Source organism: Cupressus sempervirens, chromosome 5 (assembly GCF_028749045.1).
Source record: "Cupressus sempervirens isolate cs-2001-9-10 chromosome 5, ASM2874904v1, whole genome shotgun sequence".
Classification (NCBI taxonomy): Eukaryota; Viridiplantae; Streptophyta; class Pinopsida; order Cupressales; family Cupressaceae; genus Cupressus; species Cupressus sempervirens.
The window spans coordinates 125,839,636-125,859,572 of NC_143122.1; the positions used below are offsets into that span (position 1 = coordinate 125,839,636).

General features: G+C 36.4%; 1 protein-coding gene across 1 annotated transcript in view; it reads left to right on the plus strand.

Moving 5' to 3' along the window:
- The first annotated feature begins 4,837 nt into the window (after positions 1-4,837).
- LOC149554829 (TLD-domain containing nucleolar protein) overlaps positions 4,838-19,937 on the plus strand; it is a 162,640-nt gene continuing 147,540 nt past the window's right edge. The window contains exon 1 of the mRNA XM_089828840.1: positions 4,838-5,114. Coding sequence (XP_089684966.1) covers positions 4,929-5,114 — 186 coding nt within the window. The 5' untranslated portion in view covers positions 4,838-4,928. The remainder of the gene's footprint in view (positions 5,115-19,937) is intronic.

A 19,937-nucleotide genomic window follows, 5' to 3' on the forward strand; every position in this document is an offset into this window, starting at 1 on the left:
TTTATTGGCTGTAGAAATGCAATACATAGATTATTTTCTCAGATCTAGTAGATGAGAATTAAAATTTGGAGAAGCCTAGATAGTGTTTTGTTGGGCCACGTGTATGGATCTCGGATTCTCACAAGGGGATCAGTCTCAGGTTCCCATCTTCCATAGTTTTTCTATGGAGAGATCAAAATGTTCTTAACAAATAGGCAGTAGGACATTTTTATCATGTCAAGTGCAAGATACATTTTTGTCACATTTTAACTCACCCTAAAATGATGGATTTAAAACATATTTCATTCATGTTGAAATTTAAAAATTTAAAAAAATTGCTTATTCTAGTCGATATTTCAATTCCAGAAATGTGCAACCAAACGGTGAAAATGTGTATTTTCATAATGAATTCTTGGTGAACCAAACGGTCCCAAATCAAATCCTCAAAACAGTAATATGGATTTCAAGTTCCAAAATCCCAAATCAAGGTTTCTGAATGCCAATTCTCGAATCATATTCCAACAACCAAACGGGCCCTAAGTGCAGATAAATTGTTGTAATTTATAAATTTCCAAAAGACCCACTAACATTGCATCATATAGTTACACATGGAATGCATTATGCTATAAGAGTTGATTATGAATATGTAGACAACATGAGAAGGTGTCCTAGAGGCATGGATATTCTGTTTGTACTCAAAAATTGAATAATTTAATTTTTGATTCATATATTCATCTAATATCAAAATTATTCTATACTTAAACCATTAAATTACCTATAAAAAAATATGTATATGAAATTGAAAATTGATGTTATTCATCCTCTAGAAGGCACAAAAGAAATGGTGATCTCAATAGATGGGATTATCAAAATGGTCCTCTACTATTTTCTAATACCTCTTACCTTTCAATAAATGTGCACAAAATAATTTAGTTACGACAAACCCTATATGAATGGAACAAAGCTTCTCAGATAGTACCATACAAGGAATACATGTGGATTCCAATAAATAATACAACTCATTGTGAACCTTAACTTTCATAAGTTCTAGCTTCCAGAAATCACAATACTGTGTGTTTATAAATAGTGCTTATTATAAAAGCACTGGCACAACAAATGAAAAAATAAATCTAAACTCACAAGTGTCACCTTAGCCCCAAAATAGTTTTGGATTCTGTCGTGTTAAATTTTTTCCATAATAGATTGTAAAAATACACAATCAAATTTCATAAATAGGAGCAAACTGCATTAAATTGAAAACATTAATTAAGAAAGAAAATCTCATCTTTATTTAAAATATAAAACTGTATCTTAATGATGGATCAACCTAGATGACAAGGTTGAGGTTTGAAAAAATTGACAAGCAAATGCTAAAAAATCAGAATGACAATTATGTTCTTGATGCCGAATCTCATTGCATTGTCTAATACTCCAAGACAAACTAATTTCAAATGAGTGGGGGTGGGGTAGTATTGATATGGAATAGGATTGGAACCAGGCACTTTCTTTTCAACAAGCTGGAAAAAATACTATAAGATAATATTCAATGTAGAGTATATGAAATGAACTATATGCTTATTACTCAAAAAAGTAAAATAGTGTACAAACAATTACAAATTTCTATTTGCAGTCCAATCTCTTCAATCCAAGTTCAAGAAACCTAGGAATATTTTTAACACATTAGAAAGTTTGAAGAACACATTCTCGAATTCTCATTTAATCCCATCTCAGAGACTCGAGCTTGGCTCCAAGTTGTTTAGGGCCTTAAACGAGTGCAAGGCTTCTCCGTCTACAGACAGCCAGAAGGCTTCCCTGCATACTATTTAATCTATTCTAGCTAGAAGCTCTGTTGCGTCATCAAAATCTTCACTCCCTTCAAGCAGGCTCCACGAAACAATGAGGCCTTGCTGAATATAACACACTGTCTTTGTATGAGATGCCATTTCTCACTCCAAAATATGCACGATAAACTACCATATTGAAGAAGGTCAGTTAAACCGATTCCTATTTATGGTTTTCAGGTTCTCAAAAATGGATGTGCCTCCTCCCTATGATGTTTTCAAAAGTCAATAGATCTGTCCGGTTCAAAGAGAGGGCACGTTGGGAACAACGTGTTGATCGGTTAAGTAAGGACATGTTTGGTGAGTGGAATAGGAATACGTATTCCAAAAATTTTGAATTCTTTGTTTGGATGCACCAAAATGGGATTGGAATACAAAGCAAAATAGGAATACGTATTCCAATTTTAGCCCAAAAATGAAGTTTTGCAATTCCACCCAAATAGGTGTTATTGGAATACGTATTCCTATTCTATTTTTTTTAATTTTAGATAACATAAATTTTTGAGTCCGCGAATTCCAATCAAATATTAGTTGAACCAAACGGAGAATAGCAATACGTTCTATTCCAGAATACGTATTCAGAATCGCTCACCAAATGGGCCTTAAAAAAACAAACATTATCATCTTTACATATTCTCATTCTCAATGTGTTGTCGTCCAATGTTCCCGTATGTTGGTGGTGCCTAGCATTCCTATCCAACATCTTTTCGATGAACGTCAACCAATGCATGATGCCAACAAAGCATTATTTCCTGATTGCATGAGACTTTTTCGATGCAGGTTGCCCGATGTAAAAGCCTATAGCTAACTATTGTCACCATTAATTCTTATTTCCCTCAAAAACTCTCCCTCCTAAGTTAATCAATCCCGCTTTTCTTAAAATTATTATCTTCTAGTAAGAGACAACCTACACTAATTATTAGTTCCTGCCATAGGCTATATACTCATGCATTCATGTCAGTACTAATATGACATTAGCACTGACCAATCAAATCAAAGAATTTAAAAGATTATATGACACTTCAAATATTTATATCTTTTTCTAATTTTTCATTATTTTATAGATCACATTTTTCATTCATTCTATTGGTCCATACTATTTTTGGTGGGGGAGAAAATTAATTTTCTTTAATAAAAATATAAATATTTTCTAACAACTTCATTTTGCATTAATGAATGCATTAGTTACAACTTTATCTTTTCCACATTTGTGACAAGTTGACAAGATTTTTTTTTTTCAATCATTTTATATTCCACCTCACACAACATGTCTAATCAATATTAATTTTCAATAGCAATATAATTTCAATATGTTATATTTTTGTATTTGAATTTTTATTTTTTTCAACTTTGATTTTTTAATAAAAGTAGTTAAATTATTACTTTTATTTTACTTTTGTAAAAGTAAATTAAACAATATTATTTTTAATTATATTTTATAATAGTGTTTGTAATATGTATAATTGATAAGCGTTATAATTTGTAAATTATATAATTTATTATTATTAATATTTTATATTTAAATAATTTATCATTTAGTTTAAATATATTCAAAACTTAAATATATATTTTAATATTAAATCAATAATTATATTTTACATCAAAAAACATACTAAAAGAAATAATCACAAAAAATAATAATTCAATTCTAAAAGATATGTAAATTATTATTAAGTTTTTATAAACTATGTATTAAAATTAAAGTTATATTCCATTTCTTATTTATTACATCATACTTATCATCAATGTATTACATCTATTTATTATTTACAAATGTACATATTAAATTATATAGATATTATTTCATAATTAAAAATTACTTTATTTTATGAAAAAATTGAAAATACAAAACATTAAATAGTAAACCTTCTTCTAATTGTGTAAAATTAAATAATTAGTTTTACTTATAAAATATTTTTATATTTCAATACATTTCATTTTTTATTATACAAATGTGAGTTTTATTATAAAAATTAAATTCTTAGTTTCATTAATTAAAATATAATATATTGTAATTTTTTATTATAACCATGATTTTATTTAGACTATTTGTTTTATTAAGAAAAATAATTATATTTAAAATTCTCTCTCACACAACTTATGTTGGTACCACTCTATCTTACTATTTTATCTCTCTTCCTCTTCTTCCTTTATATTATCTATCATTTTTTCCTCTGCATATATGTTTATTATGTTGTTATTGTTCTATACTGCTATTTATCTCTATCTAATGATTAAAAATAGTGTGACTTCCATTTGATAATCAAGATGAGAATAATACATAGTTGGGGGAGTTTTTCCAACTACGTATGGTTCTCTAATAGAATGCATAACATGCTTAAACATATAATGTTCCAAATGCTTCATCACTTCTTAAGTTCTATAAGTCAAATATTGGTATGGACATCTTTCTTCATTGCACATATTTTAAGTTGTCAATGTAGAATGTACAAATTTGTTAAAGCATATGTATTGATTGTAGTATGATATTAGGTACTTAATGCCATATTAGGGACCTCTTATTCTTGGGCTTAAATGCCCAATGATATAATAATATAACACAAGAATTTCACAATAAAATATGAGCCATCCTATCAGATCACAAGTGCATTTATAAGATGAGAATTTAATAACACAATATGAGCCATCCTATCAGATAACAAGTGCATTTCTAGACAAAGATAATTCATTAACAATGTTAATTTAGAATTATTTAACTTTATTCTCACTCATCTACCCCTCTACAACCATTACGCTTTAGACAAGAACTATGACGGACATTATTAATTCTCAAATATTCGTACATGATTTGGATTTTAAAGTTCCAAAAAACCATTTGCATTTTGATTACCATGCAAAACTTTTCGAGTTTATTTTCCTACAGGTAACTATCCTTCGCGTTCTTGCCAAATCAGATATTTTTGTTGTTGGGCACGTGTCCATCCTGGCAAGCGACACATCATACCTTCATGACACGCGTATATTAGCTTTCCTTCTTGTCTGCTCGTCTAAAAATTATGAAAATAATTGAGCAAAACAGAAGCAGAACGGATCGACACTCGAAGCATTTTTTATTCTTACCAGCTACATAATATCTCGACGTGAAAAATGGGGGCTGCTTCGTCCAGCAGAGAATTGTCTACGGAAGAAAGGGAGACAAAAGAGCTGGAAGGCTGTCTTGCTGGTTCAGGGGTTTTGTCGATGCTACAAACAGCATTCTGCAGCTTGGCCGGATCTTCCGATCAAAATTGCACCACCTTCGCTAAATCTAGCATTTCTGCTTCTGCTTTAGAGGTAAGTAACCTACGAACCCTAATTTCGTGCCAATGGATAAATTTGACAGAAACTTCCATCAATCTTCCAGGTAATTAATGTTAAAGTTGTTACATTGTTCTTTTGCATTACACTGATTGATCTTTTGGTTTGTTGCATTTTCAAAATAAGGTTTTGTAAAAATATTGACTACATACTTCTAGAGATTTTATGACTAAAAGTTTTTATCGTTGAAAGTAAGTAATTTTCAAACACCGTGTAAAGCAATAAACAATATATAATATATGGATAACAAATTCTTTCTTAGCAGCATCTCTCAGACACATTAAATTACTTGATTTTTAAATTTTAACACACACACACACACATATATATTTGAAATTCTTGTAACGGCGGCATTTGCTCCTCTTAGTTCGGGGATCAGATTCTTTATTTTTACGTTTTAACTTCGTTGAAATCCGTCTCTTTGTTTGTGTGTGTTTTTTCATTTCATGATGATGCTTTAACAATCGAAAGAATAGTAATTCCAAACCATATGGTTGTGTTAGAAATTAGTGTTCACACTGTACACTTATAGCATTATTAATCTAATTAATGATATAGAATTATGTACGTGAACATTAAGTTGCTATAAACCATAATTAGTGTTTGGTTGTGCTCACAAATGTAGGGTAGGGGAGTGGTTAGGAGGTAGAACAAACTTCCTATACTATAGTTTATTATCCTATATATGTGTTTGTAACTTGTATTATGTGTGGAAGAGTGGAATTGAAATCAAATATTACTTTGTGTGCTAAATTTATTTCCATGTTCCTATTATGGTCTTAGAACCAATTTTGGGTTGATGAGTTGATGAGATTATCTCATTTGTGATATTGATATCAGGTTTCAACTATGTAGTTTTTGACTTAAACTGATTGGCTTAGTTGCCAGACTCATACCTTGGAGACCGGGTCTGTATTCAAATCTGATTTGGATTCGGATTCATGCCAATCCTAGAAGGATTTGTGTTTTTAACGGGGTAAAAACACAGATCCTACTCAGATTTGCACGAATTTGACGAGGATCTACATGATTCCTCGAGGATCTGGTCAAAAGGTTTTTAAGTGGGTACAACTTAAATTGAAAACTTTAGTGTTGACTCTTTTATGAGTGACTCATGTTACAAACTTTAAAGTCTAATGATCTATATTTTGAATTTTCATAATTTCATTTTGTAATTCAGTAATTCAATGTGAATGTGTTGATTTTCTTTATAATTGTGAAAATAGACCAATGATTAAGTATACTATATTCATAGATTCATACTATGAAATGATTTAGTTTTAGAATTATGTATATTTCTCTTTTATTTTTCTGTACACACACACACACACACACACACACACGAATCCTTATGAATCATATTCGTGTATATATACACACACATACATGAATGCTTATGAATCATAATGGGAATTGTTTTTTCACGAATCCATGGATCTGATTCATGTCCCTAAATTGGATTCCGAATCAGAAACTAAGCTTATTGGCCCATGTTTCATGAGTAGTGGTTTACAACAACTCATCTCTCATGAGAATAAATGGAACACTTAGCACTTGTATCGAGGTGATGCTCACGAACTTCCCAAGATGTCACCCATCTTAGTCCCAATATTACTCTAGCTCAAGTGCACTTAGCTATGAAGTTTCCTCCTAGATTAAGCCCACTTTGCTTGTAACCCCATTTGCAAAACCTTCAGCAAGTGTTATGCCTTGTGAACAATTTATTAGCAAGCCCCTTAAGCTCATCAATTATAAAGTAGGAGATATTTGTCCACAACAAGTTAAATTGTGATTTTTCTGTTAAGATTCAAATGTTTAGCTTTTTGAGTCAAACTCATTGGCCCATATTTCATAATTAGCAATTCACAAGAACTCATCTCTCATGAGAATGAATGGACCACTTAACACTCATTACATCTAGATGATGCTCGTAGAGGTGAAGCACCAGGGCTTGCTAGGAGGTCACCCATTTGAGTGCAGTTCGAGCTTAAGCACACTTAAATATGGACTTTCCTTCAAGGTTAAGCCCACTTTGCTTAACACCATTTGCAAAACCTTCAACAAGTGTTATGCCTTATGATCATCAGAAAGCCCCTTATGCTTGACATTGTCAACTTTCTTTTATCACTTAGATGGAGCCTACGTTCATTTGCATCTCTTTTACAAGTCAATTGGAGTCTTTAATTGGCTTATTCACTCTAATCTTAGGCCCATTGTAAAAACACTTTTGTCATGGCACCATCTTTCAAGACCCTAGGTATATTTCTTCATTCTTTAAGTCATTTCTTTTTCAAAATAGGAAAATCCATCACTTAAACCTAGGAAAGCATCTTGCTTACTTAAACCACCCTTTTAGTACTGGCAGAATTCTTTATCCTATGCGACCTTTGCAATTTAGGCAAAATTCTTGTCCTCTCTAGACAAAGGTAGAGTTCTAAAACATTTAAACCCCTCTTGAAAGCTGGTAGAAATTATGAGTAGCCAAGCCACTTCATATGCTTGCCTGTGCTAATGAGATGAAATTTGAGTCATTGTGCTACCTTCCAAAACTTTGGCAAATATTTTAGATAGCCTAACCATTGCAATTGTGCTTAGGTCAAGAAATGGAAACTTTAGTTCCTTGAACCATTGGAATTTTCTTTCACTTAGTCCAGGCTGGAAAAGTGGAGATGACCATAGATAGAGTTTTCATGCTGCAAAGCACTCAAATGTGCACCTTCAATGCCTTGGCCATATTCGTACTCCTCCTTCTCTTCAAACATTGTGATTATTTCATTTCAAAACAGTTGCCACTTTGATGAATCCACAAATATTATTAGTTAAAAAACGAGACCACAATACATTTTTGCTGAATGGCGGGGAAGACCAATGGGGTTTACACATGTTGGTGCTCAATCATGATGACAAACAAGAAACCTAAAGTATGTACATAGAGTTTTGTAAGGGGTGCAATAATTGGCTTTTTGGGAACATGAAACATTCACGGATCGTGAGAGAACTTTCTATTGTCATCACAGATCATGAGAGAACTTTCTATTGGAATAATTATGATCAATGTCTTATTTGTGGACAATTAAGTAGAACCCTAGTTCTAATCACACAACTAGATGGTCACCCCACAAACAAAACAATTATGAAAGCCAACACACTATAAGAAAGGGCACCAAATCATTTAAAAATGAATACAGAAAATTACGACACCTACCTACCTTTTGAAAAAGGGGAAAATATTGGCTAGACAAAATGATTTATGAGCTGGGAAAAGTAACAACCTCCCTCACTGAGGTTCTGTTGGGAATTTTATTGAGGCAAGTTGCATCCTTGCAAGCTTTACAATTTTTTTATTGAGATCCACTGTGTAGGATGATTTGGATGATACTGCAGAAAAATTCAGGCATAAACTAATTATTGTGCTACAGCTGAGGAAAATCTTCTTCCTAATTACCAAGTCCTTCCATCTCTTGTAGATGCTCTACTTGTTTTGAAAAGAGTCTTGCAAAATCCTATGGCTGCAACATGTCTTGAAGAATAATGGCACGTGTAGACTTTCTTGTTTTTATGGTGCTTCTCAATTAAAATCTGTTTCTCTAGAAACAGCCTAAGTTGTTGAAGAAAACCTCAACCACCTGTATTTGATTCCAAGTTTACCATGCATGTTGGCTGGAATATTTGTGTCACACCTCCATTTTTATCATCTGCACAGATTGAATTTCAGACTGATTTATACTCAGAGTTTGTTTCACTGCAAACATTGGATCATCATCAAAGCAAACATTTCAAAAATGTCCATCTCTAGTATTAACTTGTTTTAAATTTTCCTCTGTGGCCTTTGATTGCGATTGGATTCCTTCAGCCTTCTCATGACAGTCTTTTTCAAGGAAATCATAAAGCAAAGGGAGAATAGTTGAACCAATTGTGAGATTGATGGTATTTCTCCTTAATGCATTAGCAACCTCTCCTATTTCTAAAACTTGGAAATGACTTTTGAAGATTTTAATATTGACCCCTTTATTGATGTTTTGTATCATCTCGAGCTCAAAGTAAGACAATTAACAGCCTTTGGCTGTCCTTTCCTTGGATTACCCAAGAGGAAGATAATGTAGAGCTGGTAAGAAATGAAGTCCTTGGCTTGTTCTAAACTCTAATTTTAAGTTGAGTGCACGCCTTTTGATGCAATTTGTGACCTTAAAGTAATTTTCAAAATGAACTTCTTAAGCTAATCTAAGTTAGGCACGTCTTTTTAGGCAACTTAAGTGATGCCTAGCCAGTGGAGTTAAGTGATCCCCTCTTTTATGTACTCAAGTGACTTAATAAAAACATGTGACAAAACAGCCAAGGTGGGCCCTGTTTATGTGAGTTTTTTTCCACTACAATGTACAAAATTGAGTACTTAGCCTTCTAGGACAAAACACTAAATTTCCAACTCTCTCTTGAATAAGGATGCTCATATGGTAAACAATGGATTTGGATTGTGTGATTAAGTGAAACAACCGCAAGGTTTCTTATTGTGGACTTTCACACGATTTTATGATGCAATGTTATCACAAAGGGACTTAACGCTGTTCATTCACTAGATATCAACTTGACTTTAACTTCTTCCAATGAATTGATTTGCAAAGGGAAAAGATTTGGAAATTCTATGTAAAGAATGTAAGACAATGTTGATGATGGGGCAAGCTTTTACCTAGTCCTTGCTTTGTCGTGTCAGTTAGGCATAGGAGGTTGGTGTCTTCTAAGGATGCGAGAATGATTTTGACATTGTCGATATTCATTCAAATACCCTAAGTAGGCCTAATTTAAATGAACATGTCCAATATAAGTTAAACCCTTGCATTTAGGCCCAGACTAACCTTACGCTGTTACTAAAAAATAACAAGTGCCAAAAGGTATGGACACTAGCTCCACCATTAATCACCATTCAACAACATCTTCCATCGATTTACTTCTACTTAATATGAAATCATATCTAATCTAAGTGACAAATTATAGAAAATATGCAATACTCCAAAGCAACACAAGTAACCCACCATGAAGACCAACAATGAATTAACAATTACTTTGACAATGTAATGTTCCTCCGAACCTACTTTATAAAGATAGAGAAATAAGAATAAAATATTAATTATTTTATATTAGTTACACAATTTCAAAACTAATGTAAATTAATTAAAATCTACAATACCATTATAATTATATTGTTTTTTGGATTAATTAATAATTACAATTGGACGGTTTTGGAAGTTCATGGAACTTCCACCCCATTTCTTCTAAGATAAATAATAGCCATGGACGATGAGGAGGGGAGGAATTGGAATTGAGTATTTGATATAGATGGTTAGTGACCAAGATACAAATCAAACTCCTTTCGTCAGAATTTGTATGTTTGGCTTAGTGGAGACAAATAGTGTGTTATTCCTCCATTGTCTGTACGCAAACAAGAAGGAACATGTCATTGGTGTAAACATAGGGAGGGTGGACGAAGTGATAAGAACAGAGCTGCATTGCTAGAACAAATCCGATTGCTATGTTGGTTCAAGGTACATGTTCGAGAATATACCAGATTGCCTTGTGAATTCAAAGTTTACGTCTGGGCAGTGGAAATAACATCAATAATTATAGTATGGTGCTATGAAGTGTTTGCTATCGGAAGCAAACAATCTTACTCCATCGAACAACTTAGATAGACGCAAACCGTGATCGCTACCTGAGAATTGTTTAAGGCAAGGAAGTGGATAGTTGGAGGAAATGTTGTTTGAACATCCAATCTGAAGAAACCCAAACATCCTTGAATTGGAGATGTCCGAAAATTCTGAGAATGGGTAGAGGGTTCTCGATTCTATTTGGAGCATTGGCATTGAATCCAATATATACATCTGTGTAATCTTCCAGGTGCAAATTTCTGAATTTAATATGTATTTCTTGGAAATATGATTAAATTCATTTTATGAATCAATACAACACAAAATCAAGGTTCAATTGTTTGTGTCTGATCTTAGAATAAATATGCAATTCAAATTTGTAAATTTTGTCTAGAACAATCATTGATAATTACATTAAGTCTGAAATCAAATCTAGCTCAATACTAGAAAATTGTCTTACATGATCAGGGATTTCATGGGCAACACTATGGCAACAATTTTGACAAGTCGCCTCCTATTATTTTAATTTAATGAGTTACAAATGAGAAGGCCTTGACCTTCTATAGTTGTTCGATAACAATGAAGGGTCAAGATTTTACCAATACTGCCCTAATCTACCTAATTATTGCATGCATTAAATGCTCATCTAATTACATGAAGGCAGTACCTGTGGGCCAATAAGAAAATTACAATGATTTTGTTGACCAATCGGAAAAGAGGTTAGGTATGTAGAAGTTAAGAAAACCAACTTCACAGATCCTCAAGAACACTTGCATGCAAATATCCTACAATGAAGAGAAACCAGAAAACGGAAGAAGCAGAGCTTAGAAGTTCTCAAGAATATGAGAGTGAAAATGTATTCTAAGTTATGAAAACAAAATACAAAAGTTCAACCTTTTAAGGTGAACAAAACCCTAAAGGAAAGAAAACTAGTTTTGCGCATTATAATTAATATAAAATATTAATTATATGCACCTAAGAGAGCTAAAGCAACTAGAGTAATAAATATCTTACTCTAACACCCCCCCTTATGCGAAGCTTAGGAGGAAGCAACCTAGCAAAGCTATGAAAGTAGGAAAATGGGTCCCAGCAACAAGGCCTGATCAGGTACCCAAAACAAGGAAATCTCTGTAAACCGGAGACAAAGGAGAAAACCCAGTGAGAAAAACCCCTCCCCAAAAAGAGATAGAACAACATGCTGAAAAAAAACATGAAGGAAAGAAGGCCTCAACAAGACCCCCCAAGGACAACTTCCGTAATCCCAAGCATAGACCACAGCTGAAGATAGCAAGGCGATGCAAATGACTTGGTGAAGATGTCAGCAACTTGTGCATCAGTGGAAATGTACTCCAAAGAGAGAACATCGTCCTAGATCAAATGATGAATGAAATGCATATGAAGCTCAATATGTTTAGTGCGTTGATGCTCCACCGGGTTGTGGGATATATGAATAGCACTCTAATTATCGCACCACAGAACAGTGGGACGATCAGGAGGAAAACCAAACTTAGTCATCAACTGCGGAAGCCATAAAATCTCCTGACTAGCAAGCACTGCGGCTCGATACTCAGCCTCTGTAGATGAAAGTGCGTGAGCCTACTGCTTCTTGCATGACCATGTGATAGGACTAAAGCCAAGACAAAAAACAAAGACAGAAGTAGACTTCCGATCATCAACATCATCGGCCCAATTTGAGTCAATGTAGCCAACAATGTGAGGTGTCCCTGATGTGTAATGAATGCCATACATCAGTGTGCCCTGAATGTATCTCAAAATATGCTTGGTAGCTTGCCAATGACTCTCATGAGGCTCATGTGAAAACCGAGAGACAAGACCCACTACGAAGGAGAGATCAGGACGAGTGTGTGTCAGGTAAAACAAGCTGCCAACTAACTGCCGGTACAATGTGGGATCCACTGAAGGCGAAGTGCAAGAGGTAGACAAAGTAACACCCGACTGAAATGGTGTAGGAGTAGGCTTGCAATCAAGCATGTCAAAGTGTTGAAGCATGTCAAGAGCATACTTCTGCTGGTAAAAAAAGATTCCAACAGGGGACTGAACAATCTGGAGACCAAGAAAATAGTGTAGCAGGCCAAGATCAATCATCTCAAACTGTTCCATCAATGCTCTCTAAACATCCTTAATCATAGAGGACGAGCTACCTGTGAGAAGAAGATAAACATATAGCACAAGGATCAAACCCTGAGCCTCAAGACGTTGAATGTAGACTATAGGATCAGAATGGCAGCGTGTGAAGCCTATAGAAAGCAGAAAGGAGTCCATCTTCTCATACCAAGCCCGAGGGGCCTGTTTGAGACCATACAATGAGCATCGGAGTCTGCAAACCAAGGAGGAATCTTGCACAAATCCTTGAGGTTGCTCCATGTAAATCTCCTCAGTAAGATCACCGTGCAAGAATGTACTCTTCACATCCATTTGAAAAATGGGCCATCCCTGTGAAGCTGTGAGGGATAAGACAAGGCGAATAGAGTTCATCTTGGTGACAGGGGTAAATGTCTCAGTGTAATCAATACCTGCAACCTGTGAAAAACCCTTCGCAACAAGACGAGCCTTGCGCTTATCAATGGAACCATCAACAGCAAACTTAGTACGATACAACCATTTGCATCGCACAACCTTTCTTCCCTTAGGAAGAGAACAAAGATCCCAAGTATGATTCTTCATCAAAGAAGAATACTCCTCCTCCATTGCATTGTCCCACTCAAGATGTCCTGTCGCTGCTGCAAAAGTCTGAGGATCATCACAAATAGCATGACTGAGAAGACTAGAACCTACAATATGTGAACGGGTGCAATGAGAAGTGGTAGGGTCACCAGCTAGCAATCTTGCAGCCTCAACTGTAGCTCGAGCCCATTTAGGCATCTGGGGAGGATCTTGTGGCGGAGGTAAATGGGGATCAACATGATCATCATCCTCATCATCCGAAAAAGAGACTGGAAAGGATGAGGGAGTGGTGGTAAGTGAAGTAGACTCTGGATGCGGGGTATCTATTGTAGGAAGGCGCTCATCAAACTGGACATCCTGTCGAAATAGGACCTCTTTGGAATCAAGATCAAACAACTTGTAGGCCTTAACATCCTCGCAGTAGCCAACAAAAATAAGGTGTCGGCTCTTTCGCTCCATTGCGCTCCTCTGAGCATCTGGTATAAACGCCCATGCTTCACTACCAAAAACTCGGAATGAAGATACATTAGGCTTGACATGAGACCAAGCCTCCTTAGGAGTCATATTTTGAACTACCTTGTGAGGCATCCAATTCTGAATATAGTTGGCAAAATTGACTGCCTTTGCCCAAAACATGGACCTGGATTGAATCATTCAATTAGCCATCTCCTGAAGGGTTCTGTTCTTCCTCTTGGCTACACCATTCTGCTGAGGGTTGTAGGGCACTGAAAACTGATGCTGAAGACCATGTTCAGAGCAAAAAATCCCTGAAAGCTTGGTTCACATACTCCCCCCCATTATCTCTGCGTATCTGCCGAATAGAAAGACCAGACTGCTTCTCAACAAATGTCTTAAAGACTCAAAATGAATCGAAGACATCAGACTTGTACTTCAAAAAGTACACCCATGTATGTCTGGAGAAGTCATCACTGAAAGTAAGCACATATCTGGCACCTGAAAAAGGAGTGGGAAATGACATGAGGTCACTATGAATCAACTCCAGTGGTGCCAAAGCACGAGTGGCTCGTCCATGTGGAAAAGGATCCCTATGTTGTTTGCCAAGTGCACAACCCTGACAAACACCATCTGTACAAGAAATCTGGGGAAGCCCAAGAACAAGTGCCTGTGTGCTCATCTGCTGAAGATATTTGTAATTGACATGGCCAAAACGCTCATGCCAAAGTTTGCTTACTGAATCTGCATGTGTAACAAGACATGAACCTGTGTCATCAGAAGACTCAAATCCATCAAATCTGTAGAGGCGAGATGCAGAGTCAACAGTCCGAGTAGCCACAATCATCTCAGAATCATGTAAGTCTTGGATAACCACATCATGTGGTGAGAATTCAAATGTCTTACCAGAGCTAGAGTGGCAAATCTGATAGATAGACAGTAGGTTCGTTGAAATGCCAGGGACAAGAAGAACATCCTGAAGAGAGCCCCCAGCTAATGCAATAGAGCCAGAACCCATGCCGGAAAGATGTGATGAGTTCTTAACAGCAATTTGGGTTGTAGGACAAGGGGCAAGGGAGGTGACCAACTGCTGAGTGTTTGTCATATGGTGAGAGGCACCGGAATCAAGAATCCAAGTAGGCCCAAAAGTCATAGCTTGTGCAGTAAGAGTGTGACCTTTCCTTGCAGGGGGGATGCAGACTTAGGAGCTGAAATGTGATGCTCCTGCATGGCTTCCTTTAAAGCCTCCAAACGTTTCCAACACCTAGAAACAGGATGTCCATCCTTTCCACAAAAACTGCAGGTCTCAGTTGATTTCTTCTTAGTCTTGGAGGTAGACTCAGTAGACTTCAAAGCAGATTTACCCTTGGAAGGGTTAGCTGGAGGTTTGGCATCAGTTTTTGGTGCATCTTTCTTCGGTTTAGCTTTCTGTTTTGGTTTCCCCTAAGAAGTCTGAGAAACCAATGCTTGGTTGGAAGAGCCAGAGGCATCCACCTGTTGGATCTTAGCCTGTTCCCGTGTCAACCGATCACAAAATGTCTCAAATGAGGGCATCTGATGTCTGTTACCCAAGGCATCCATGGTGGAGTAGAAAGTGGAAGAAAAGATCTGATACTGTCCTCGCAACTTTGAGAGTATTAAAAAAATACACTCATCATCAGTTTTGTTTTTACCACATCCTTGCAAGACTGTACGCAAAGATTTGAACTTCATCAAGAACTCTTCAATAGTGGGAAAGCTGGCTGGTGTCAAAGAAGTCAACTCTGCATCAAGTTGTAGTGCCCGAAACTCACTCACTGTGCCAAACAACGTGCGGAATTTGGTCCAAATAGCTCATGGAGTGGTCAAACCATCCAAATGAAACAGTAGACTATTGGAGATGTTCAGTGCAATCAGTCCCATGGCTTCATCCATTTTGTTTCTGTGCTGAAGAACCTCAAAATGGCGTTGCAGAACAGGTTGGTTCACATCTAGGCATGACCATAAGCCTCTTGACATGAGAAGCCTAGTCATCAGTGTCTTCCAGGTGTGATAGTTGTGCGGCGTGAGTCGGATCACAGAAGGATCCGACATTGAGAGAAAGAAAAGACAGAAGTAGAAGGGTCTGATTCTGAAGCAAATTACAGAATAGAAAATGCTCCCTCCCCACAACGAATAAAAATATCCCCCAAAACCAAAGCAACAACTATGGAAAAACACAAAAACTGAAAAAATAACCTGGAATTCGGATGTAGAGAAGAGGAAAATAGAAGCCTCTACTTCAACGCCAAATTTGAAAGCTCAAACAAACTCGGAATCAAACGAAACTAGCACCATTGTCTCCATCTCTGAGTCAGCTTTCTAGCGCTTCTTTTGGATCGCAAAAATACGTCTGTATGCTCAAGTTATGAGCAAAAAATCGACTACAGGTCCAAAAGAGGAGCTCATTGGAAAATTACACACTGTCCGACGCCCGTATAGCCGTCACCGAGGAAAAATTCTGGTTGTCGAGAAAATGACGTCCGCAGTTGGAATATGACGTCATCTTGTCGAAAAATGACATCAGTAGGGACTGCAAAAGTGATGACATTAGCCGGTATAGAGATGTCGTCTTGCCGGAAAAAAATGACGTCATTGTCGGAATATGACGTTAATCGCCTGCAGAATGACGTCAGCTTCAGAATTTCCGTGGCGGCGCTGGAGCGAAGGAATCAGGCACACCACTGGAGGTGGTGGTGGGTTGCAGTTGCGCTGGTGGTGGGGGTGATGGTCAGGTGGCCTGCTGACGGCGGCAGGGCCCAGGCGGAGTTGCAACTGCGCAGCGGCAGCCGCGCATTGGCGCTGCGGTGGTCGGCCCAGCTACGGCCATTTTTGAATTGTTTTTTGATTTTTAAAATTTTTCCTTGAAAAATGTGTTTGTACGGCTTCTCGGGGGGCTAAAATTTTTTTCCAAACGCCCGGAGGCCAAAAACAAGTTTTTAATGTATTTTGACTGCAAACGGCCTACTGGATCCAATGGCGGCGTCTGTTTGAGCCCAAAGTGCCTCGAAAATTCGCCCTTCACCCTTTTGAAGAAGAAAACTCCAAAAAATTTGGGGTTTCTGACTCCAAATCGTGGCTTCAAGAATCTTCAGACAAGGAAGCAGCAAGTCCGCTCTAATACCATGTAGAAGTTGAGAAAACCAACTTCATAGATCCTCAAGAACACTTGCATGGAAATATCCTGCAATGAAGAGAAACCAGAAAACGGAAAAACCAGAGCTTAGAAGTTCTCAAGAATATGAGAGCGAAAATGTATTCTAAGTTATGAAAACAAAATACAAAAGTTCAACCTTTTAAGGTGAACGAAACCCTAAAGGAAAGAAAACTAGGTTTGCACATTATAATTAATATTAAATATTAATTATATGCACCTAAGAGAGCTAAAGCAACTAGAGTAATAAATAACTTACTCTAACAGGGTAGAGGCACTAGATGCCTTCTACATGTACACTTGACATAATATGATTGGCTGATCTTTGGCACTTGGAAACTTGATTTTTTGTTTAGTTGGAAATGGATAGGTGCCACATCAACATTCTTATCTCACAATCTTTGTTTTGATTCTCCTTCTCCATCTTCAAAATTTGGAAATTTCTCATTGGCATGACCTTAAACTTGCTTTTATAGGAAATCTTGGTGCCCCTTTTGATACCTTGACCTTGATCTTGAATACCATCTCTCTTGTACTCATGATGAATGAATTGCAACTTGCTAGTGTTTTCATGTTTCCCTTGGTGTTGAAATCATGCTTGCACTTGATGTACTTAGCCCTTTGCTATCTACATCTTTAAAGTCACTCCCTGTAATGTCCCTTTTTTAGCTCACCCTGGTTGGTGGTTTGGTTTAGCCTATCATTGGTCCCCGTAGGCTAAGTTGGCTAGAGGGTCTCACTTGGCAGAACTAGAAGTTGATTCCCATTTTAGAGGACGAGAGTTCTCGATTGCTCTTCGTTTGGTTCAACTTGGAACACTTAATATTTATAACAAGTCTCTATTTTAGGAAAGTCAGAGTTTCTAATTACAAAAGGGCACTTGAGTGGACTCTTAGCAATGTTGAGTTTTGGCGTCTTTGGCTTGAGCAGTTATTCAGGGACTTTCTATTTATAGTAAGCTAGATTCATAGAGCTGCTAATTTGGGCAAGGCACTTGGTCACATGGCTAATGCATTTGTCCATCATGGTTCCCAATTGATTCAATGATTTAAAATTGACAGCACAAATTCATGTTATGTAGTTCTTAATAGAGTGAACTTTATTAATAATTTATTATATAGTCTATTATAGAGTTATAAAGCAAATGGGGGCCATGAGAAGTCATTAAAGTGCATTAATTGATTACATTAATAGGGTACCTAAATTGAGAATGTTATGAAGTGATATTATAAAATCAATTCAAGCAATTTAATAAGTCATTAATGTGACTTAATTGGGAAGCCTCTTTAATCGAAGCTCATGAAGGATTTATAAAAAGGTCAAAGTGCAAGTTGACTTCATTATGCATTTTTTGATTTGGTTCTTAGAATTTGGGAATTGTGTATGAGATAAGGGTTTCTGCACTTTACTAGCAGTGGAGGGTGACAATTCTTCAATATTTTGGCAATTTGAGATGGTGAGAGACCCTTTGAATTTCGCATACCACTGATGGCTTCATTTTAGAGTCATATTTGTGCCAAATTGGAGTTAGTTTTTAGTGAATTCAATAAAGGTGATTGCAGTTTTCAGCTTGGTGTGGATTTTCAGGTGGAGGAATATTTTTTGAGTTACCTGAGAAAATAAAAATCAGAAAATGGGTATGCTGCAGTTATCCATGTAATCACTTTTTGTGATATGGGTTGTCTTTTGTTTATTGAAAAATCAAAACTTTTGATTTATGTGTTTTCTGTTATAATTTACAATATCATGCAAGATTTGTATAAATTTATGTGAAGGAGAACATGGGGTTCTTACCCATTCGTTAACAATCTTTGATTGCCCATTAGTTTGTGGGTGGTAACTAGTGCTTGGAGTGAGCTTTGACATTTTGAGTCGCAACAACTCATGCCAAAAATAACTTGTGCACTTGCTGTTTTGATCACTAATTAGACTCTAAGGCAATCCCTGGATTCTGAAAATCTCCCTAAAGAGAAAGTCCCCAACCTACACCACTATATAGGTGATGGTGATCATAAAGAAGTGGCCATATTTTGTCAACCTCTCTACCACAACAAAATAACAATCCTTGCCCTGGGCTTTGGGCAAGCCCATGATGAAATCCATAGAAATGCACTCCCCCTGCCTTTCTAGAATGGGAAGTGGCTGCAATATCTCCACTAGAAAGGTGTGCTCTTGTTTATTCCGTTGACAAATAGGGCACTCTTTTGACATACCGACACATTTGACTTGAGTCCTTTCCAAGTAAATTGTTCCTGAAACTGCCTATACGTTTTAAAGTATCTTGGGTGTCCTACCATGGGAACTTCATGAAAAGCCCTTAGCACCTTTTTCTTCATCTCTGATCCTGGCACCAATAATATCCACCCCTTGTAATGATAAGCTCATTTTACAATGATATACCTGTCATACTGTATTGAACCATCCACAATGCTGGCTGCCCATGTATCTTTAGCATATTTGGCTGAAATCAACCTGCACCAATCATCAATAATCTCACCAATGACACAAACTAGGGCTCTGTAATAGAGCATCAACAACTATGTTCTTGCCCTTGACATACTTGATCAAAATCATAGGGCTGAAGCTTACTAACCCACTTCTGCTAATCATTGAGGCCTTGCTGATTAAGGAAGTGTTTCAGGGTGTTATGATCTTCCCTTACTACAAATTTGCTTCCCACAAGATATTGCTTGAACTTGGCTAATGCGTGCATAATTGCTGTTAAAGTTTGATCAGATTTAGGTTTAGGAATTTTAATTTTATTGTTGATGTTTGGTAGCTCCAGTTGGACAAACCTATGAGATAATATATATATATATATATGTGTGTGTGTGTGTGTGTGTGTGTGCG